This window comes from Schistocerca americana, chromosome 6 (assembly GCF_021461395.2).
Source record: "Schistocerca americana isolate TAMUIC-IGC-003095 chromosome 6, iqSchAmer2.1, whole genome shotgun sequence".
In the NCBI taxonomy this organism is placed as follows: Eukaryota; Metazoa; Arthropoda; class Insecta; order Orthoptera; family Acrididae; genus Schistocerca; species Schistocerca americana.
The window spans coordinates 250,020,899-250,044,540 of NC_060124.1; the positions used below are offsets into that span (position 1 = coordinate 250,020,899).

The 23,642-nt window shown below is 39.3% G+C and overlaps 1 protein-coding gene across 1 annotated transcript in view; it reads right to left on the reverse strand.

The window, feature by feature from the left end:
- LOC124620075 (dynein axonemal heavy chain 1-like) overlaps positions 1-23,642 on the reverse strand; it is an 804,068-nt gene that overhangs the window by 660,325 nt on the left and 120,101 nt on the right. The window contains exons 11-13 of the mRNA XM_047146741.1: positions 19,248-19,361; positions 7,419-7,622; positions 3,335-3,498 (exon numbers count right to left, since the gene is read on the reverse strand). Coding sequence (XP_047002697.1) covers positions 3,335-3,498; positions 7,419-7,622; positions 19,248-19,361 — 482 coding nt within the window. The remainder of the gene's footprint in view (positions 1-3,334; positions 3,499-7,418; positions 7,623-19,247; positions 19,362-23,642) is intronic.

Below are 23,642 nucleotides of genomic sequence, written 5' to 3' on the forward strand. Positions count from 1 at the left end.
CTAAAAACATTCAAAATCATTAATGATTTCATTTGCAACAGTTTGGTTATTCCCGAATGAGATTTTCACTCTGCAGCGGAGTGTGCGCTGATATGAAACTTCCTGGCAGATTAAAACTGTGTGCCCGACCGAGACTCGAACTCGGGGCCTTTGCCTTTCGCGGGCAAGTGCTCTACCAACTGAGCTAACGAAGCACGACTCACGCCCGGTACCCACTGCTTTACTTCTGCCAGTATCTCGTCTCCTACCTTCCAAACTTTACAGAAGTTCTTCTGCGAACCTTGCAGAACTAGCACTCCTGAAAGAAAGGATATAGCGGAGACATGGCTTAGCCACAGCCTGGGGGATGTTTCCAGAATGAGATTTTCACTCTGCAGCGGAGTGTGCGCTGATATGAAACTTCCTGGCAGATTAAAACTGAGTGCCCGACCGAGACTCAAACTCGGGACCTTTGCCTTTCGCGGGCAAGTGCTCTACCAACTGAGCTACCGAAGCACGACTCACGCCCGGTACCCACTGCTTTACTTCTGCCAGTATCTCGTCTCCTACCTTCCAAACTTTACAGAAGTTCTTCTGCGAACCTTGCAGAACTAGCACTCCTGAAAGAAAGGATATAGCGGAGACATGGCTTAGCCACAGCCTGGGGGATGTTTCCAGAATGAGATTTTCACTCTGCAGCGGAGTGTGCGCTGATATGAAACTTCCTGGCAGATTAAAACTGTGTGCCCGACCGAGACTCGAACTCGGGACCTTTGCCTTTCGCGGGCAAGTGCTCTACCAACTGAGCTAATTCATTACTACACACTAGGAAATTGTTAAATATTTACTTCATCCTTCATTCTCAAATCAGATGGACTGCACATAACAATGAATGTTGCAGAACACACTAATGTAACTTTCATAAGAAAACCTCAGAATGTGTTAACAATGCTAATATGGAAAGAAAGAAAAACACTGCATTTAACAGGATGTGAACGCACATCATTCATCACCATTTTTAACTTTTTTATCTTTTTTTTTTTTCAATTGAAACCTTACAACTTGCAATTCAAAAAGGGAAGAAACAAAATTGGACTTAATCGTAGAGTGTGTCTGGGAGGGGTCCGCGAGTCATGCGGCACAGTCACTGTTTGCCTCAGCCACTGCATCTGACAGCTGCCACCACTGCATCTGACAGCCGCCGCTGCCACACCCGACTCTCAAACACTGATCTGATTATAGTCGGCTGCATGCATGCTTCTCCCCACTTAGCCATAAACAATGTTGCCATCTGATTAACTTAAGTTTGATATTATTTAATAATTTAATAGGTGCACAAAATGATGTCCCTCCTGAACACATTAGCAAACACGCGACGAATTTCGGCTGCCAAAATCTGGGAAATGACTAGTTGAACCCCGTCTTCCAACTCTTTGAGCATGTGTTTCAAGAAAATTCAGGAAACATCCCCAGGATGTGGCTAAGCCATGCCTCCGCAATATCCTTTCTTCCAGGCCTGGTGGTTCTGCAAGGTTCGCATATGAGGTTCTGTGAAGTTTGGAAGATAGTAGACGAGGTACTGGCAGAACTGAAGCTGTGCGGACGGGTCGTGAGTCATGCTTGGGTCGCTCAGTCAGTAGAGCACTTGCCTGCGAAAGGCAAAGGTCCCAAGTTTGAGTCTCGGTCCAGCACACACTTTCAATCTGCCAGGAAGTTTCATATCAGCACACACTCTGCTGCAGAGTAAAAATCTCACAGTGGAAACATCCCCCAGACTGTGGCTAAGCCATGTCCCCGCAATATCCTTTCTACCAGGAGTGCTACTTCTGCAAGGTCACAAAGGCGCTTCATGAAGTTTGGAAGATAGGAGACAAGGTACTGGCAGAACCAAAGTTGTGTGGACAGATCATGAGTTGTGCTTGGGTAGTACAGTCAGTAGAGCACTTGCCACACGAAAGATGAAGGTCCTGAGTTAGAGCCTCGGTCCAGCACACAATTTTAATCTGCCAGGAAGTTTCATATCAGCGCACACTCCACTGCAGAGTGAAAACCTCATTCTACTAGAATCATTCGTCGATCCTTCATGTATAACATACTGAATGGAAAGATGATAGAAACTTCAAAACAAAACGCCTCCACACTCAGTCGCATGGTGTAGAAGACCTGCGCACAGTCTTTCTGTCTGAGGACTGGGCACAGTGACATAAAGGCAGGGAAAGCCTCAGACTCGGCACAATTGCAATAATGACATCTAGCAACAATATTTCAAGCAATTAAACTTGGCAAAAAAACTCAAAGAAAACACCAGTAGACTCAGTTGCAAAGTGTAGGGGACACGCATGAAGTTTTGGTATCCAAGAATTCTGCATAGTGACTGCTGGCAGATGCAGCAGTGGCAGCTGGCAAACTCTCCACATGACTCGCAGACCCCTCCTGGGCATATTTTGTGAGGCACCCTGTACATGGTTTCTGCCACTTTTTAAGAAATGTTTCAGTCATGGCCTGTAACAATTATTGTTTACTTTTTTCATTAAACAAAAAAGGCAAACAGTGCCAAAATAAACTGTCTCACAATACACATGGAAAGAGACCATGACGAAAATACCAAGAGGACCAGTTAACTCAACACTTTTCTTTGGGAAGTTTACCAAAAGAAAGGTAATGAGAATGAAACATTCAAACAGAAAAGGGATTATACACTTCATCCAACTCCTTGACAGTTAAACACCAGGTACAGCCTATTCGCAAAAAGCTCATGATAGCGTGGGATCCTCTGCCACATCCAATGGGCCATAATCATTTATTGGTAAAAGGCACAAGGGCCCAGGTCATAGCCGCTCCCCAAACGAGCTACTTTTACGCACGTTCCATGGTTTATTAAACTAGTATATAATGTGTGGGTAAAACTTTGAAACCTTTTTTCTAGGAGTTGGGCAGCCAGGGCATTTTATTACTGCTGCAGGATAACACATTTTACATAAATTAAAAGCAAACCAAACCTCCTACTAATCTGAATTCCCAAGTCATGACCTCCCCTTGTAAGAAAAATACTGATCTCGACTGTGATCTTTATACAATCAGCCCTATGTCTATTATATGTTAGTCATGCAAATTTAATTACTAATATTTTTCTTACTACCTAATTATTTTCACTGTATCTGTGGTTCTTCCATCAATGAAATACACAGCAGTTAGTAGTGGTAAGTACATTAAAAACATTTAGAAATGACCTGCATATATAACAACAATACACTCTTTTGCATGAAAAGCATGTAGGAAATCTCCCATATCAGTCAATATCACCACTCTTACTCCACTGGCAACATAACATATACAGACATTATTATTCACATACCTTAGCTGACTAATCCAGTCAAAATCATTTATATTTGAAATATTTTGTAACACTAAAGTACTTGTGACATCTCTTGCATGAACTTCTATAACAATCAAAGCAGAAAGCACTTGTCTCTCAATGCGCTTTAAGGGCCCTTTCACCAATTGCCTCAGACCATCAAGCTGCCAATGACATCAAGAAATTAACAAAATTAAATATCATATAAATGAGAGAAGCAGTTTCTGAGTAATTATTATATATTTGCATAAAATGACTAACCAACAGGACTCAGATCATTAATTTATGTGTAAATCTGTTTCTGTACTTTATAAGCCACATGTCAGAGGGTGCATAACCAATATTATTTTTCCCTTCCTATTGGACTCACAGATGTACAGATAAACAATTTTTGGTATGTCCTCATGTAAATCCAAAACTCTGAATTTTATCGCCATGGTGATTACATATTGCATGAGGTGAAGACAGTAAAATGTTTCTTGCGCCATCCTGGAATGTACAACACTGATTTTTTTTTCATTTTGTGCATAATATATATCCTGTAGAAAACTGTGACACTTATATAGACTGAACACATAACTAATTGTGCAGCTCTCAATTCATCTTCCTTTGATTCAACTTGGTAGCTATCCTGCACTGATGAACAGTACTCAAGAACAACATTCTCAAATGACTTTGCTGTCAATGAGAAACTAATACCTAAACCTAATTCTCTCCCCCACTCACTCCTAATGTGTTTTGCATTTGACCACTCCATTCCTAGGAAATCACAGTTTTACCAATGATTCCTACTCCAGTATCAGCTTTCCTAACAATCTGATGTATATGTCTGTTCCATCTTAAGTTCTTCCTGATGGACATAAGTGCAAATTTCACAGTTAAGTCTGACTTCAGTGATTTGTCAGTAATGATTTTAACAGCATTTCTCTATGCTGAGTGTCAGCTGTCAGTGTTGGCATGAAGTACTGATCACCTGAAGGTCTATGTCCTAATGCACAACCAGAAAGTTTTAATCTACAGTGCTATCCAAATGAAGAAAGGAAAATTCTCCGACTTATTACATGTGAGGATACATTGTTGTTATTGTAGTCTTCAGTCCAGAGACTGGCTTGATGCAGCTCTCCATGCTACTCTATCCTGTGCAAGCTTCTTCATATCCGAGTAACTACCACAACCTACATCCTTCTGAATCTGTTTACTGTATTCATGCCTTTGTCTTCCACTATGATTTTTACCCTCCACGCTTCCCCCAAGGAATAAATTGATGATCCCTTGATGCCTCAGAACATGTCCTACCAATCAACCCTTCTTCTGTCAAGTTATGCTACAAATTCCTCTTCTCCCCAATTTATTCAGTGCCTCCTCATTAGTTACATGATCCACCCATCTAATCTTCAGCAGTCTTGTGTAGTACCACATTTTGAAAGGTTCTATTGTCTTCTTGTCTAAACTATTTATCATCCACGTTTCACTTCTATACATGACTACACTCCATACAAATACTTTCAGGAAAAACTTCCTGACACTTAAATCTATACTGGATGTTAACAAATTTCTCTCCTTCAGAAACGCTTTCCTTGCCACTGCCAGTCTACATTTTATATTCTCTCTACTTTGACCATCATCAGTTATTTTGCTCCCCAAATAGCAAAACTCCTTTACTACTTTCAGTGTCTCATTTCCTAATCTAATTCCCTCAGCATCAGCTGATTTAATTCACACTACATTCCATTACCCTAGTTTTGCTTTTGCTTATGTTCATCTTATATCTACCTTTCAAGACCCTGCCCATTCCATTCAACTGCTCTTGCAGGTCCTTTGCTCAATCTGACAGAATTACAATGTCATTAGCAAACCTCAAAGTTTTTATTTCTCCACCATAAATTTTAATTCAAACTGAAAATTTTTCTTTTGCTTCCTTTAATGCTTGCTCAATATACAGATTGAATAACATCGGAGATAGGCTACAACCCTGTCTCACTCCGTTCTCAACCACTGCTTCCCTTTTGTGCCCCTCAACTCATAACTGCCATCTGGTTTCTGTACAAATTGTAAATAGCCTGTTGCTCCCCGTATTTTACCCCAGCCATGTTCATAATTTGAAAGACAGTATTCCATTCAACATTGTCAAAACCTTACTCTAAGTCTACAAATACTATAAACGTAGATTTGCCTTTCCTTAATCTATCTTCTACAATAAGTTGTAGGTTCAGCATTGCCTCACGTGTTCCAACATTTCTATGGAATCCAAATTAATCTTCCCCTAGATTGGCTTCCACCAGTTTTTCCATTCATCTGTGAAGAATCCATGTTAGTATTTTGCAGCTGTGACTTATTAAACTGGTAGTTAGGTAATTTTAACACCTGTCAATACTTGCTTTCTTTGTAATTGGAATTATTATATTCTTCTTGAAGTCTGAGGGTATTTCAGCTGTCACATGCATCTTGCTCAGCAGATGGTAGAGTTTTGTCATGGCTGGTTCTCTCAAGGCTATCAGTAGTTCTAATGGACTGTTGTCTACTCCGAGGCCTTGTTTTGACTTAGGTCTTTCAGTGCTACACGCAGTATCATATCTACCATTTCATTTTCCTCCACATACTGTTCCATTTTCATAATATTTCCCTCAAGTACTTTGCCCTCCTATAGAGCCTCTATATACTCCTTCCACCTTTCTGCCTTCCCTTCTTTGCTTAGAAATGGTTTTCCATCTGAGCTCCTGATATTCATATAAGTGGTTCTCTTTTCTCCAAAGGTCTCTTTAATTTTCCTGTAGGCAGTATGTATCTTACCCCTAGTGATATATGTCTGTACATCCTTACATTTGTCCTCTGGCCAACCCTGCTTAGCCATTTTGCACTTCCTGTCAATCTCATTTTTGAGTGTTTGTATTTCTTTTTGCCTCCTTCATTTACTGCATTTTTATATTTTCTCCTTTCATCAATTAAATTCAATATCACTTCTGTTACCCACAGATTTCTACCAGCCCTCACCTTTTTACCTACTTGATCCTCTGCTGCCTTCACTATTTCATCTCTCAAAGCTACCCCTCCTTCTTCTACTGTATTTCTTTACCCCATTCTTGTCAATCATTCCCTAATGCTCTCTCCGAAACTACCTATAACCTCTGGTTCAAGAATTTTAATAAATTTTTATCCTGCAACTGTTTTGGCTGTCATCATTTACCGTGAAGAATTTCAACAGTTGCTGTTTCAGCCATGTTTAAAATCTTGAAATATATACCTGCCCAGGTTTCAAAGGCTGTTTCGAAATACATGGACATCTCATTTAAAATCTTGAAAACAGGTGTATTTTACTTCTGATGAAGGTATATTTCGATATACCGAAACCATGGTCAAGAATTATAATAAATCTTTATCCTGCAACTGTTTTGGCTGTCATCATTTACCGTGAAGGCCTCTGGTTCTTTCAGTTTATCCAGATCCCGTCTACTTAAATTCCCACCTTTTTTCAATGCCTTCAGTTTTAATCTACAGTTCATACGGATACATAGGTTCATATAATCAGTCAAATAAACCCAGCAAAAGATAGAAAATGGATGAAAGTCTTGGATGAATTCAAGAGTTAAAACACTGTTCCTAGATTAAACGAATAGTGAGGTAGCTTATCTACTACATACAGCTAGCGAAATGACTATGGTGGAAAAATCAGAGTAATTTGAACTCTTCTCATGCACCATCCTACATTGGAACAGAAATAGAGCTAAATCATGGGTCTACCCTCTGGCATGCTGTAAGATGACTTACAGACAATAAATACGTTACACTACTAAGAAAAACAGAGAATGCAACTAAGTTAGGTCATAAACATTTCTGGCTTCATATATGTGAATCCTTTAAGAAATGAAGTGAATTTTTAGAAAGTTAGCATCATTTTAACCACAGATAGAAGACAAAAGTGAAGAAGAAGACGACAGAGGAAGAGAGAGAATGACAGAGGCAGCAAGTAAGTTTCAATTCAAGATGTTATATAGTGAAACTGCTTCATAGTGTATAAAAGCAAATCTAGAGTTTTGAAACCCTTTCATATTTATTTTACACCCATGCAGTACTGCATTGTGGTCACCTGCTTCAGCATACTGCCATAGTAATCTTCTAAGCAGTTTTTAAGAACACTGTTCTCAACACCTTCTGTCCAGTGTGTTTGAGAACCAGCAATAACTACTTGACCAGGCCACTCAAGAACCCATTGATTGCGATCCTTTTCATTAATTTCCTTCAGGGAAGCTCCCAGAGTTAAGCGGACTGTGTTCTTCATAATTTCTTCAACCTTTGAAAAGAGTTAAGCAAATGAGAATTGTCATGTCATACACTATACTAGCAAATTATTTTTGTATATATGAATGTAGAATAGTAGGAAAACATGGAGAGGACGAATATAATGACAATGGGGAACGATTGATTGCAATTTGTGAACAATTTGGTCTAAAAATTACCAACACATTTTTCAAACATAAGAACATCCATAAATATACTTGCCAACAGAACACCAAAGAATTTCGTTCTATAATAGATTATATTATCACTAGGCAAACAAGTAGTTTCAAGGCAGTAGATGTCAGATCTTATAGAGGAGCCCAGTGTGGATCAGACCACTATCTAGTAAAAATGAAGTCTTTCTGGCCATGGAAGAATGCAAGGAATGATATAAGTAATATAAATAAAACGAACCAAACTGAGAAAGATGAAAATTTACCTTTTAATATTGACAGCCTACAAGACAAAAGTATCAGAACACTCTTTGCGGCCAGGATGGAAAGGAAACTGGTTGAATCATTTGAAGGAAGTACTGAGGAAATACATGACTATATAAAAACTAATGTGAAAATCATAGCAACAGAGGTGTTGGGTAAAAAAGGTGGCAACCACAACTGTGCAGCAGAGTGGTGGTCAGAGGAACTAGAGGCCCTCGTTAGAGAAAAACGAAATGCGTTCCTTCAGTGGTTGAATGATAAATCAGAAGAAACAAGATCAATATACAAGGAAAAGAAGAATAAAGTCATAAAAAAATATGGATGGCAAAAAATGAAGCATGGGAAAGAACATGTGCCAAGGTGAATAGCAAATTGGAATTTGGGAGAGCAAAAGAAGCATGGTCAGTATTAAAAGGGCTTCGACAGGATACAACAAGCAAAACTAATCTCCAACTGATAACACAAAAGGAATGGGAAAAGTATTTCCAAAAATTATTAAATGAGGACAGAGAAGAATATTTAGAAGAAGGAACAGCTGAAGAAAAAGGACATGAAGTTGATGAGATCCAGATTTTAGAAAGTGGAGTACTTCAGGCGTTGAGAACAGGAAAGAATGGTAAATCACCGGGACCAGGCAATATCAATCTGGAGGTGACAATCTGGGGGTGACAAAATTCTGAAACTGATAACACAGCTCTTCAACAAAATGATACATGGAGATTCAGTACCCAACGAGATGAAGCTAGGTTACATTAATACAAAATTTAAGAAAGGGGATCGCAAAATTTGTTCAAACTATCGAGGAATTTGTGTTACAAACACATTAACGAGAATTTTTGCGAAAGTAATTAAAAACAAACTGGAAAAAAATTTTAGAACCCAAGAAGAACAATGTGGATTCACGGCTGGGAGATCATGTGTAGACCATATTTTCACATTAAGACAGATTTTGGAGAAACATAGGGAAAAATCAAAAAAATATAGGATTAATTTTCATAGATCTAGAAAAAGCGTATGATACTGTTCCAAGAAAATTGCTTTGGAGAGCACTACATACGGCAAACATAAACCCTTCCTTGATTAAAATAATACAACAGATGTATAAAGACAACATTTGCCAAGTGAAAGTTGGTAATAAACTTTCACAGAAATTTAGAACAAGCAAAGGCCTTTTACAGGGCTGTCCCATGTCACCATCATTATTTAAAATCTATATAGATATTAGCCTTAGAACACGGTCTCGTAAATGTAACAGTATGGGATTAGAAATAAGAGATGGAGTTTACCTGCATCATTTATTGTTTGCTGATGATCAAGTAGTCGTAGCACAAGATGGGGAGGATGCTAACTATTGCTAACTATATGTGCAATCAACTAGCAGTAGCATACAAAACTTGGGGTTTGAAGATTAATTACCAAAAAAACAGAATACATGATTAATGATTCAGATGAGCTATACACCGAAGGAAAGAAAATCGAAAAGATAAACACTTTTTGTTATTTGGGATCCATTTTAGAAATCAAGGGAAAATCAGAGTCAGAAATCAATAAAAGAATTAGTAGCAGACGGAGGGTCATTGGGATGCTTAACTCAGTCTTATGGAGCAGGAATGTAATGAGCAGAACTAAAAAATTAATATACAAATCCATATTAGAGAGTGTAGTTCTGTATGGAACGGAGACCTGGACAATTAACATGAAGCCAGCACACAATGAGGAGAATGGGCGCAGAGGAAGAGGACACACAAGATCGAAACACCTGGAGGAATATTTTGAAAATATAGTTTAAGAACGTTTATTGTTTGTATTGTAATTTCCAAGTAAATTATTATGTTGGAGAGAAGCCTCTGTACTGAGGAAAGCTCAAAATAATAAAATAAATATATGAATGTGCTCTTATCTTGTAACTATGAAAGATAGATTTATCACGATGGCAGCTAACAAATTAAATGCAATTAATATGGGAAGAGATGTGTTTGAGGTAGAAATGGGTTACCAGTGATGAGTCAGGGGATTTACTTAGGGGTGGACTATAGCTGCACAATACTGATGGGAAGGCAAAGCTGGAACTTTCAGCTAGACATCCTGTACAAGAGAGACATAAGACAAAATGTGACACATCAGAAATGCTGAACCAAATCTAGAAAATGTTTTAAGTGACTAGTAAAATACTACATGAAAGTTCAAAATGCTTACCAAAACCAACAATCAATTAAAAAGAGGTTACTAAAAGATATGATAAAATGTTTGAAGAATTTACTGAGAAAATAGAAGAAAAACAACAGGTAACTGAAAGAAAAAATTACCAAAAAATTTGATAAGAAGCCCATTGGTATCAATACAGTGTTAGAAGAAATGATGAGTCAGGTAGGCAAGAGAAGTAACAAGGAACACAGGTGCTAATATCATAGTTGGACTAGCAAGGAAAAACTGTATACACTCAGTTGCAAAACTATTCGGACAGCACGTAATGGCATATAATTTTGCAGTTTGCTGCATGAACAAATACAGAAATTGCACTTCGTAATGTATTTGGGACTCTGGGTACGATGTCGCAACGTGAAACACATGTCAAATACGAAGAATTATTGTTGGACATGTGTCTGTTATATAATATTTCCTGAAAACGTCATGGGAAGGTGCAACAAAAGTATTTGGACAAAGGCGGACAACATGAGAGAATAGTTCACTCCGAGACACACAGAGGGTGAAGCGAATGCAGTGTGTCCGACATTTCCGCGAAACGATAGCGATGATTAGTAAACACGTATCGTGAGCCTGTGCAGGTCAACGATGGGACGCAGAGGGAAGTGTTCTACGTTCGAGCAAAGGCAACTTGTAGTTTATCATCACGCGAAGGGGAAAACCTGCAGGGAAACTGCTGCAATAGTGAACATGAAGAAAAGTACAGTTCACGACATTATTTAACGGTTCGAGAAAGAAGACCGATTGGAATTCCGTTGCAGTATAGGATGGCCACGGACATTTTCACAGAGAGATGAATGTGTGGTTGTGTGAAAGGTACAACAGAATCTGAAAATATCTGCCACACGAAATGCAAGTGAGGTAGAGGGAGACCTTGGTATAAAAGTTCATCCCGAAACCGTGCAGAGAGTACTATAATGATCACAGTACCATGGTCGAGTGGCAAGGCGAAAGCCATTGATAAATGCAGTGAACCAGAAGAAACATATGCAGTTTGCGAGGGAATACGCCGAATACAATCAGGCTTGGTGGAATCAGGTGATAGTTTGCGACGAATGTAAATTTACATCATGGTAAAGCGACGGAAAGGCAAACGTGTGGCGAAAGACCAATGAAGAGCTGAATCCCAGGAACCTCAAACCAACAGTAAAGTTTGGAGGTGGGAGCATCATGGTGTGGGGATGCATGTCCGGCAATGGTGTGGGTGATTTAGTGTTCATTGATGATACGATGAACAAGGAAGCGTATTTGAATATACTGCCAGGACATTTGAAGCAGAGTGCACGACATCTAGGTATTGCGAACAACTTTCATTTTTATCAGGATAATGATCCCAAGCATACCGCACATATTGTACAAATGTGGTTGCTCTTCAATTGCCCGAAAGTATTGCCCCCCCTCCCCTAATCACCAGACCTTAACCCAATCGAACATTTGTGGTCTAAATTGAAACAGACCCTCCGTGCGGACAACATCTACACGAAGGAGACCTTGAAAGAGAAACTGTGCCAAGAATGGGCAAATATAGGCCCCGATTTCATGAAAAAACTTGTGGAAAGCATGCCTAGTAGATTGGAGGAGGTATTCAAAATGAAAGGTGAACCCACACGGTATTGACATTTTCGTCATACAACTAATGAACATTTAATGGACAGTGTCCGAATAATTTTGTAGCAGCAGGGTGTGCAGAATGTTTCATTTTTGTTGTTAATTTTTCTGTTACTTATGTTTTGGAAACGAAATAATACAATAATTCTTTTGTAATTAATGTTGTTACGCATATATATTGCTAATAAATATGTTTGGGTTTCATAGTCAGTGTTTCTCGAGACTCATTGTGAAACTTTCCACTGTCCGAATACTTTTGCGACTGAGTGTACACTGCTCCACAGAAGTCACAATGGAAATACACTGAGGGGGGATGGGGGTGAGGGAGAGAGGGGTGAGAGGAGAGTGAGGGGAAAAAAATATGCTCCATGAAGGAATTATGTGAATGGGTCAGAAATTGGTAGATGTGATGCACATGTACAGAAGAAGATTGATTTACTCCAGAGAAAAAGCTTCACAAACTGAACAAGTCAATAATGCACTGGTCCACCTCTGGCCCATATGGAAGTAGTTATTTGGCTTGGCATTGTTAGCTGTTAGATATACTCCTGAGGAATATAATGCCAAATTCTGTCCACCTGGCATATTAGAGCATCAAAATCCTGAGATGGTTGGAGGGTCCTGCCCATAATGCTCCAAACATTCTCCATTGGGAAGAGAGATCTGGCAACCTTGCTGGCCAAGTTAGGATTTGACAAGCATGAAGACAAACTGTAGAAGAAATTTGCTGTTTGCATGTGGACATTATTTTTGCTGAAATGTAAGCCCAGGATGACTTGCCATGAAGGGTATAGAATACGACTGACATACCACTGTTCTGTAAGGGTGCCACAGATGGCAACCAAAGGAGTCCTGCTATGAAAGGAAATGGCAACCCAGACAATCACTCCTGGTTCTTAGACCATATGTCAGGTGACAGTCAGGTTGGTATCCCATAGCTGTCCAGGTAGTCTCCACACACGTCTTAAGCGTTGAAACTCATTGACTGAAGTAGAATTGTCTTCACTGCTGAGTCCCACTTCGAACTGAGTCCCAAGGGCCAATGAAGATGTGTCTTAGCAACACACCAGACAGTGATGGGATGTCAACTTGACTGTTGCCTGCCATATGACCCGATCTGAGGTGCCATTTCTTTTCATACTACGACCTGCATGGTTGTCACCCATGGCCCCCTCACAGCACAGCAGTCAGTCAATCATATTTTATGCCGTTTTGTTGCCCTTCATGGCAAGCCATAATGGGCTCACATTTGAGCAAGATGATCTCACCTGCACATGGTGAGAGTTTCTACTGCTTGTCTTTGTGCTTGCCAAGCTCAATCTTGGCCAGCAAGGTTACCAGATCTCTCCCTAACTGAGAAAATTTGAAGCATTATGGGCAAGGTCCTCCAACCAGCTCAGGATTTTCATGAGGTAACATACCAATGTGCAGTTAATGCAATACCATATGCCTGATGAAATTAGATACAGGAACAAAAAAATGTTAAAAGTTGATGCCACTGGCAGTAATGGAGTATACTGCACCGTGAAATTAAACTCAGATAAAGAAGTGTTGAGAAGGGAGTGAGACAGAGTTGTAGACTGTCTTTGATGTTATTCAACCTGCAAATTGTGCAAGCAACAAAGGAAACAAAAGAGAAATTTGGAAAGACAATTAAAAAGTCCATGGAGGAAAAATAAAAACTTTAAGGATTGGCAATGATACTGTAATCCTGTCAAAGATGGTACAGGGCTTGGAAGAATAGCTGAGGAAAATTAACAGTGTCTTGAAACGAGATTATAAGATAAATATCAAAACAGTAAAACAAGGGTAATGAAATGCAACTGAATTAAAACTATTGATGCTGAGAGACATCGATAAGGAAATGAGAAACTACAAGTGGTAGATCAGTTTTGCTACTCAGACAGCAAAATAACTGATGATGGCTGAAGTATAGAGGATATAAACTGCATACTGGCAACAGCAAGAAAAGAATTTTTGAAAATATTTTTGAAAATAGGAATTTTTTAACCTCTAATATAAATTTAAGAGCTAGGAAGTCTTTCTCAGGATATTTGTCAAGAGTGTACCCCAATACAGAAGTGAAAACACAACTATAAGCAGTTCAGACAAGAACAGAACAGAAGATTTGGAATGTGGTGCTATAGGAGAATGCTGAAGTTTAGATGGGTTGATCAAAAAACAAAGAGGAGGTACTGTAACAAATTGTGAAAAATTGAAATTTATGGCTATTTGACTAAAAGAATGGCTCAGTTGATAGAACACAGTCTGAGGCTTCAAGGACTTGTCAATTTGATAATGGAAGGAAGTATGGGGGGGTGAAGTTCTCAATAAAGTACGCACGTCCAAATTAGTGTTGGTGAAGTTATGCAGATGTGATGAGGCATGCACAGGATAAACTAGCATGGAGAACTGCATCAAACTAGTCTTCAAACTGAAGACCACAAAACAATGGTATGTATGTATTCGCTGAGTGGACAAGATATGGTGTGTGTTGGAGCAGATCATGCGTGAGCACTGTAAAGCCAGAAAGTGACAGAAGTGAACAATGAGTGAAGAACAATGTAAAAACCATTTTTATGTGAATCACATGAAGTGGCTTAATCTAGCCTTGTGATATTTTAACAATACTGATACAAACGGAATGTGATACCCTTTAGCTTTCTTGGATGAAGACAGTTTACTGAAATTATGGAACCTACCAACAAAAATTTGTGTTATAACATTAATAACATCATATGAAACAGCAACAATATTGCCATATCAATTTCCAGATCTTCCATCTTTATCTTGTGAGTACATATGTTAGAGGACACAGCAGAAATGTGAAAAAGTCTTCCAAGGCTCCTTCGACAATAATATGTTTAAATTTTCTTCTTCATCAATATTTCAATTGGTTGCCAGTTCTCTATCTGGATTTACTAGAAGCTAACTTCATGTTTTCATCATAATTAGAGACTCCTGCATTGTGACTCCACTCTTGTCTTCTGTGTTCTATTGTTCTCCTAAATGACCTTTCTTTGCCAATTCTTTGCAGGACTTTCTGGTTGGTGGTTATGTCTGGCCACTTTCATCTTTAACAAGCATCACCATCACCATACATCAAATGTTTCAAGACATTTCATTTCATTTTTGAACATTATTTATGTTTCAAAGGCATAACCCGCTCATCTTTTTCTTCACTTCAATATTCATGTTGTTAGAATAAAGCATTTCTTTTATTAAGGAACACTGCTTTTGCATCTCTAAGTCTCTGTTTATATCATCTATGTTTTTTATATCTCCAGTTACCTTGCTTTCCAAGTATTTGTATGATATTGTTTCATTTTATTTGCTCTAATTTTAATGTTTACTATTTGTGATTCCTTGAAGCACAAGTATTTCTGTGTTTTTTCAGCTAATTTTCATTTTCTACTCATCACTTAGTACTGTATCTGTGTAGATTTCTTTCATCTCAAGCTATCATAGTTACAGCACCCAAAGACCTAAACATCTGTATTCTTTCTCCATTTATTCTGATACTTGTATGGTATTGTTTGCATTCAATTACTGCATGTTCTATGTGCATGTTGAATAGTGATGAAAACAGACTGCAGCTTTGCCTAATTCATTTAAGAATTTACTGATTTTTGTGTGCTTTTTATCTTTACTATCAATTTTTTGTTATCTATGTAGTTCTTCTATCTCTACAGTTGTGTTGCCATGCGTTGTGCATGTACGAGACTCTTGATACATTATGGCTTGGGTGTCAGAGCATTTGTGGTTTGGACACTGAGTGGAGTGATGCTTCGGTGAAAAGTAACAAGGAAAGCATCACTGGGTTGAGGTATGGGAGAAGAGCTGTTATGCAAAATCAGTAAAGTAATGCTTTAGAGCAGGGGCGGGCAACCGTTGCATGCGGCTCATGAGCGCACAGTGCGGCACGTGTGCTGCTCGCGTGCAGTCGTCAACTAGGGCGGTGGCGACAACCGGCAGGTTGCGGGTAGTACCTGGCTAAGCTGCGGACGTCGATGCGAAGCGACCACTACGTAGTGGACGTTGTATTTCATCATATCTCTCATCTAAATGATTTAACATTTTATGGAGCACTGTTTTCAATTTCTCAGGACGACAACAATGATAGCCCAGCAGTAAGTGCAAGTTATAAGATTGTGCTTAATATAGCGAGAACTGGAAAACCACTTGCTGAAGGTGAGTTTATAAAGGAGCGCATCAATGATGCTGCTGATTTACTTTTCCCAATGAATACAAATCAGTTTCCAGCTATCACTCTTTCTTGGCGCCATGTAAGTGCCATGGCAGGTGACGTTCACCATCAATTAAGTAGTGCAGTGCAGGAGTTTATTGCATTTTCCATCGCACTTGATGAGTCCATATATATTTTAGACACTGCGGAATTAGTGATTTATGTCTGCGGCGTGGACACTGCTCTGCACATAGCAGAGGATTTTTTAGATATGATATCTTTAAAAAACACGACCACCGGCACGGACATCCCAAAAGCCGTTGAGGAAGCTGTCGATTCAGCTGGCTTAAACTGGGAACGTTTAGTGTCAGTGACAACAGACGGAGCACCTGCAATGAAAGGGGAACAAATGGGATTTGTTGGATTACTAAGAGAAAAGCCTCAGTGTACAGAAGAATCACTGTGCAGCATCCTCTGCATTTTGCACCAAGAAGTACTCTGTGCAAAAGCAGCAAAACTGGGGGACGTCATGCAAGTGGTTATTCGGGCAGTTAATTATTTGAGATCCCACGGGATTACACATAGTGTCACACATATTTAGATGAAATTGGGAATGAGTACGGTGACATACAATGCCACAGTGAAGGCCATTGGCTTAGCCTCGGTAATGTACTCAAAAGAGCTTTTGAGCTGAGAATACCAATAAATCAGTTTTTAAAGGACAAAGGAAGGTACGATCCAAAGTTAGAAGATTCAGAGTGGGTTGCTGACCTTGCATTTTTAGTGGACATTACCGGACACATGAGTGCATTGAACACAAGTTTGCAAGGAGAAAATCAGCTAATTTGTAAAATGGCTGAAAAGGTGCAAGCTTTCACTAGCAAGCTTGAGCTGTGGGAATGACAGCTCTCGTCAGGGAATGCACTGCATTTCCCTAGTCTGTCTACTGTGCGAGAACAGAATTGCAAAAAATATGTTTCCATACTTAGTGCAATAAAAGAGGAATTTCTCAGGCGATTTGAGGATATATCATATTTATCCCAAGTTTTGAATGGTTATCGAGACCATTTGCTGTTTCCGTAGATGATATTCATCCCAATTTACAAATGGAATTAATAGATCTACAGTGTAATTCTCATCTGAGAGGCAAGTTCCTTTTGGCAAGATGTGTAATAGACTCTTATCAAGACTTTCCACAGCAAGAGTTTCCTCGTCTCCATCATGAAGCCGCGAAGATAATGTTAATGTTTGGTTTGACATACTTATGTGGGAGATTTTTTTCTATTATGAAAATGAATAAGTCTCGGTTAAAAGCAATCATCAGTGATGAAAATTAACGTAACTGTTTGCGTTTGTCTGTGTGTAGAAATTTTGTTCCAGAGATTAAATGTATTGTAAACTCCACCTGTGATAATTAAATAAAACGTATCGTAGGTAATAGGTACTCTTTCAAAGCATGATTTCTTTCTAGCACTCTTACCAACCTTATACCTTCATTCAATAAAGCAAGCTAGGAAACAAAACGCATTACAGAGGACGGAGTGGGAGACGGTATGGTGGGGAGGGGAGAGAAGCGGGTGGCCAGCTTGCCCCTGTGTGCACGCAGAACACCTGTTAACTGCACACGAGCAAGTGCACCGCACACGTACAGGATTCCTGCCTGCCCCTGCTTTAGAGAAAAGTAACAACAGGAAGCATCACTGGGTTGTGGAATGGAAGAAAGTCTGTTATGCAAAATCAAACATGGGAAGCGCAGGTTGGAATATCACCAACATTATGAAAATGACAGATTGATACTCACCATGTCATCCTTATGGTGCATAGCAATCAATCCTTTTCATAATACTGTTGATATTACAACTTGGACTTTGCATTGTTTGATCAGGCCCTGTATGGCTTTTATAGTGAATGTGTCAATGGACACACTTTAATCTGTTGAAGAATATGATCTTTCAGCAATGAGATGATAGATGCAAAATAATAACAATAATAATAACAATAATACTATCATGAAGCAGTTTTAACAAAGGATGATGCTACATGCAAGTGAAGCAACCTAACAAAAAAATAATGTGCAAGTAAAAACAATAAATCGTACAGGCAGGGCTGCTAGTTGATTGGATGGCAGTATATGAAAAGAAAAACAGAATCCCTCCCATTCTATGCTTATTTATGGAGGTTATCTATTACATAGCATGCACATCTATCAAAATGCATTTTATTAGAAGCAAGTTGCATCACAAGAGACTTAAACAGTGGACCCTATCCATACTTCTAAATTGTCTACTAATCTGGAAACCAAACTATCATACCACACACATTAGACAAATTGCTGCACGGTATAAATGTACATGCACACAATCATAAGAGGGGGTAGTAGCAGTTATTTTGATTAAGGAAGTATCATATGCAATTAATTTAACAAACTTAAAAATATAAGAGGAAACTAAAACACATATTTGCAACACAACATACACAATAGAAATACTGGAATGGATTTTCAGTCTGCAGTGCAGTTTGTACTGCTTTGGAACTTCCTGCTAGAAAAAAACTGTGTGCTGAACCAGGACTTGAACCTGGGGTCTTATGTCTTTCACAGTGTTTATGTCTCTGTTTAAAGCATGATGGTGCACACATAGATATGCTGGATGCATAGGAGATGAAATACTGGCAGAAGTGGGAGGATTGAGAGTTGTGCTTGGATTGCTTAGATGCTAGAGCTCTTAACCACAGAAGCAAAGGTCACAGGTTGAAGTCCCAGTCTGGCATACATATCTGATCTGCTAGACAGTTTCAGCAGAAATACTGTCTGATTTACAGTAACATCCTCTACAGACAGGTTTATGAAACAACATGAGACTGAAAGAAATACAAAAACTTTCTTGGAAAAATAGTGGGAATTAAAATTTCAGCAACACACTTTTATGTTCAGATAATTTCTGAATGAAGTAATGAATCAGACCAATCAAACATAATGTTTTCTGAGACAGACAGTAATGTCCTAAACATGCTATGTACATATGACCCATGGCAGAAGGCAAAAACAACCACTGTGAAGCGCTAATGCATCCAATCATTACACACACTCACACGGCTAATTTGTCTGGGTAAGAGATGGATAGTAAAAACAAATTTCACATATCTGAACTATAAAATATGGAGAAGTATTCAAATATAATTATATATATAATAATATGCTTACTTTCAGCAACCAATCTTCCACATTCCCCACTGGATACATAAATGGGTTAAGCTCAACACTCTCACCTTCTGCTGAGAACATGGTGGTAATTCGAAGATCGTCCTCAAATTTCAGCTGAAAAGTAAACAAATAAAACAAAAAATAAATAAAAATCATAGTCAAGTTTTAACCAAGATAACATATTTATATACCAAGTTTTGTCTTTCAAACAGTGGTAAATCCAGGAAAGAGTAACAATGATATCATAAAAGGATAGATTGCTACTCAACTTATAGAGGACATGTTGGGTTGCAGACAAGTGAAATAAAAAGATTCCTATAAATTTAACTTTCAGTCAAAAGGACTTCTTCCGATATAGAAAACACACACACATTCATGCAAGCACAACTCACACACACATGACCATGTCTCAGGCCTCTGAGGATGGACTAATGTCTTGTCATTCATGACACATTGACAAAATTAATTTAAACTATTCCAGTTCTTTAGTTTTTGTGTTTTGTTGCAGCAAGCAAATGCTACAGTAACTTCCCTTTTCCTTTAGATTCAATCAATAAGTTGCCTTCTTAGTGCTACTTAATTTCAATAAACATAGGAAGTAACTGTATTCTAAATGAATGGGGACATGCCAATAACAATAATAATATTAATATACAGCAAGTCCACCACTGCTGGTCCCAAGCCCAAGGACCTATCTTGCAAGTGATGAGGAAGGAGGAGGCGAGGAGTAACACCTCATTAAAAAATAATAATAATAAATAAAAAAAAACTGGATCCATCTGGCTCCAGATGGTAGCACCCTATGAGGGTCCCTGCCTACCATTGCAGGTGAAACCCAGTTAACAGTCTCAAAGATGGATGAGGAATCCTAGCTCCCAATGGCAGAGAAAGAGCAGAACAACCCAACAGGGTCGGGGGAGGGGGGGGGGGGGGGGGGGGCCGAAAAAATAACACAAGCCAAAGAAAATTTTTTAAAACCTTTTTTTACATTGACAGCTGATCTTTATAGATTTTTATGAGCTGAATCCAAATCTAGTCTTAGTTTTTTGTATCACCCATAGTTTTCGAGCAATATGCTTTTTATTATATAGTATAAAAATCCTATGCTATACAGTAAATGGGGAAATTAATGAACCGCTTTGTTACAAAATAAGCATGGTTTGTATTTACTGTAAGCTACTTAAAACAATGATATGCGTTAGTAGAGGTTTCACTTGTCAGCTGGAATTGGTTTGTATTTTCTTTCTCTTTTTTCTTTGAAGATTCTTGTGTTGCTTTTTCTATGATGAGTCCCTTGCTGAACTTCTCGGTGAAGTGACCAACAGTAGTCCCCCATCATGTTGGTGTTCAGTGGCCTTGGTAGCATTTTTCCATCACTTTAATGTCCTGGTGAAAATGCTCTTCTCGCTCCTCACTAACATCTCCCATATTATCTGGGAAGTAATCAAGGTGACTGTTCAAAAAGTGAACTTTCAGACTCGTGAAAAATCCTAAAGTTTTAAACTTCTTTCACATTGTAGCTATAATAGAAACATATTCTGGGTCTTTTTCATGTCCTAAGAAATTTGTAATGACTTGCTTGAATAATATCCATAGTTCTTTCTCATTCAAGGTCATTGTGGATTCAAAGTTAACATCAAACATCAATTTTCTGATGTAAGGTCTGACAAAGACGCCTTCTTTAAGTTTAGCTTCTGAAAAGTGTGGAAACTTTTGGCAGCAATGCATAAAACATGGCCCATCTTTAGGCAAACCCTTTAGAAACTGTTTCATTAGGCCTAACTTTATATGCAGAGGTAGTAGGAGTACGGTTTTTGGATCTACAAGGGTTTTGCATAGAATGTTCTTCTCACCAGGTTTTAAAGACTGCCTCACAGGCCAGTTCTCTCTGCACCAATATTGATCCCTAGCCCTACTGTCCCATTCACACAAGAAACATGGAAATTTGGTAAAGCCACCTTGCTGACCAAGGAGCATATATGTTACTTTTAGATCACCACATATCATCCAACCATGAGCAAAATAGCCTATTTTATTTAGCACTATTTCTAGGTTTTCATAGCTTTCTTTCATATGTACAGAATGTCCAACAGGTATAGATACATACATGTTACCATTGTGTAATAAAACAGCCTGTAAACTAGTTTTGGATGGATCAATAAACAGCCTCCAGTCTTCCTTTTTGTATTCAATACCAAACTCATTCATCAGACCGGGAATGACTCAGCAGTACACTAAATCACCTTCTTGTTGAAAAAACTTGGAAAATTGCTGCTCTCTCTTTCTACACGTGTATGTGGTGGTTCCAATAAGTTCTTTTCTTTTAATCTAGAGCCAAGCAATTCAGCTTTTTCTTTTGTTAAGCCCAGATCCCTAACCAAATATTTAAGATCAGTCTCAGTAAACAATTTCGGCTCTAGACTTTCTGTATTACAATGGAATTCATCATTATCGGTTCATCTAAATCACATTGTACATCAGAAAATGCTTCTGTTGGAATAGAATTTAAATCATCTGGTGGTTCAGGAACCACCAGATCTACACCATGCCCTACTGGTCGGATGGTGGACAGAAGGTTAGGGTAGCTTATTACCTTCTAGTTTTTCGAATTATGACCAGTAATAACACTCCAAAAGTATCAATCATCAGAATGATTTCTTGGCTCCCTCCATATCACAGGAACAGCAAATCTAAATACCTTTTTCCTCCTTTTTGGACCATTTTCTCAGATTTCAACACACAGGTAACATACCTTATGCGGCGCCCAAGATTTATCTTGATCACCAACTTTAGATGCAAAGTATGATAGATAAACCTTTTTCACAAAGTCTGTAATTCTTTGATGTTTTTTAATCACAATTTCACCACAAATATAACACAAACTGTCAGCAGAGTTTTTACAACCATGATTAGACATTGTACTGAGCACATGTACAGGAAACGGGAAAGTGAGGTTAGGTTGACAGTAAACAAAGCACCATCTGTTAACACAAAAATTGAATCGACCTTTTTTTTCCAGTAAATGTTTTTCAGCAGTGCTACCAGCATCATCAACATTCATTACACTATGGGAACGGGATCGGTAATCGGGATATAGAAAACTTAATTCCCATATATGTCATAGCTCGTATATATTTACACTTGACACTGCATCTGTACAGAATGAAGTATAACAAAGAACTGACTAAAATAAAGTTTAAGATGGAGGCTCGACAGAGCACATGGAGTTCACAGATATTAAGTTTCATTGTCAATTGGTCAATACGAACTATCGACACGACGCAGCCCCCCCCCCCCTTCCCCGCCCCACAGTACGGAGTACTACAGATGTAGATGTCCAAGGGTGAGGATGCGCGGGCATCGACATCGGTGGAAATTGTGCGTTTAGGCAGGCACACCACAGGTACTTCCATCTCGAACGAGGTGGGTTGTGCAGGTGGAGCAGCGAGAGGCAGGTCCACTTCATAGTCAGTCAGCCACCATGGCCGGATGAGACGGTGGCCAGCCTGGCAGTAAGCGGGCAGGGTGGTCGATGGCGTGGTGGAGGCATGTGAGGCCCTTAAGTCGATTGAGTCGTCCGTAGAAATGAAAGCACGTAGAGATGCTCGGTCACACTCGCACAGGAGTGTGAGGTTGTGTGCAATGTTGATGTGTAAGGGACCATCTGATGGCGGGACCTTGGTATCTGTCAAAAGAATGAACACTCGGTCATCGAACATCACTATAGAAACGTCATTCACTCGGTGCGGCGGCACGCTGCAGGACAAACTGATAGTAGGTGTGTGTTTCTGATGTTGGATGTGAGGGTGCGAAACCTGCGCAGGGTGAAACAGGGGGCAAGGTTGGGAAACCAACGAACAGTGGCAAACAGTCTTCAGCAGAAGAGATGTGCGGTGAGGTTTATGGGAGCACGTCTTCAGTCTCGATCAACGATGGATCATCTGAAAAGGATGGATCATCTGCAGAGTCCAACTGCGGCAGTGTGAGACCATCAGGGTCGACGAAAGCCGGTTTCAGGCGATGCAGAAAAACTGTCTGTGTGCGGTGTTCAATCACGATATCAAAAGTCGTGTTCCCCTGCCGCAGGATCTTGTAGGGACCAAGATAATGAGGTTGAAGAGGCTGCCTAACCGCATCATCACGCAGCATGACGTGGGAGCAGTCGGAGAGTGCAATGGGAACGTAACTCTTGGGCAGTGAGTGACTGATGGGTGGGTGCAAACGCGTTTGTTGAACATGCGTGCGCAGTCGGCTAATGAAATCTGGCGAGGGGGGAAGATCCTCGCTAAACTGAGGAAGCATAAGTTCCCCCGGTAGGATAGGATTCTCGCCGAAAATAAATTCGGATATAGTTCCCTGTAGGTCAAGTTTATAGGTCGAGTGTAGACCAAGTCG